General features: G+C 62.9%; 1 protein-coding gene across 1 annotated transcript in view; it reads left to right on the plus strand.

The window, feature by feature from the left end:
• Window positions 1-134, plus strand: part of ETH_00039185 (uncharacterized protein) — a gene marked incomplete at both ends in the record, with an annotated part of 4,518 nt that extends 4,384 nt beyond the window's left edge. Inside the window, one exon of the mRNA XM_013374981.1 lies at window positions 53-134. Coding sequence (XP_013230435.1) covers window positions 53-134 — 82 coding nt within the window. The remainder of the gene's footprint in view (window positions 1-52) is intronic.
• Between the last annotated feature and the right edge of the window lie 160 nt (window positions 135-294).

A 294-nucleotide genomic window follows, 5' to 3' on the forward strand; every position in this document is an offset into this window, starting at 1 on the left:
CTGTTGCAGTGCCGGTGCTGCAGCTGGGGTGCTGCGGCTTGCGCGGTATTAGGTGTAGCAGCAGCAGCACTGCAGCTGCTGCTCAGCTGATAGAGCTCACCAGCAGCAGCAGAATCAGAAATGATGCCGCTTGAACCTGCTGCTGCTGCACCTGCTGCTGCTGCTGCTGCTGCGTGGTCTTATGTGCGCAGCTCGACGCAGAGCCTCTGTGGCGCTGCAGCAGACGCAGGCAGCAGCAGATGCAGCAGCAGCAGCAGCAGCAGCAGCAAGCGCGGAGGCGGGGGAAGAGAGCAG

This window comes from Eimeria tenella, genomic scaffold (genome assembly GCF_000499545.2).
Source record: "Eimeria tenella Houghton genomic scaffold, Eth_scaff2430, whole genome shotgun sequence".
NCBI classification, from domain to species: Eukaryota; Apicomplexa; class Conoidasida; order Eucoccidiorida; family Eimeriidae; genus Eimeria; species Eimeria tenella.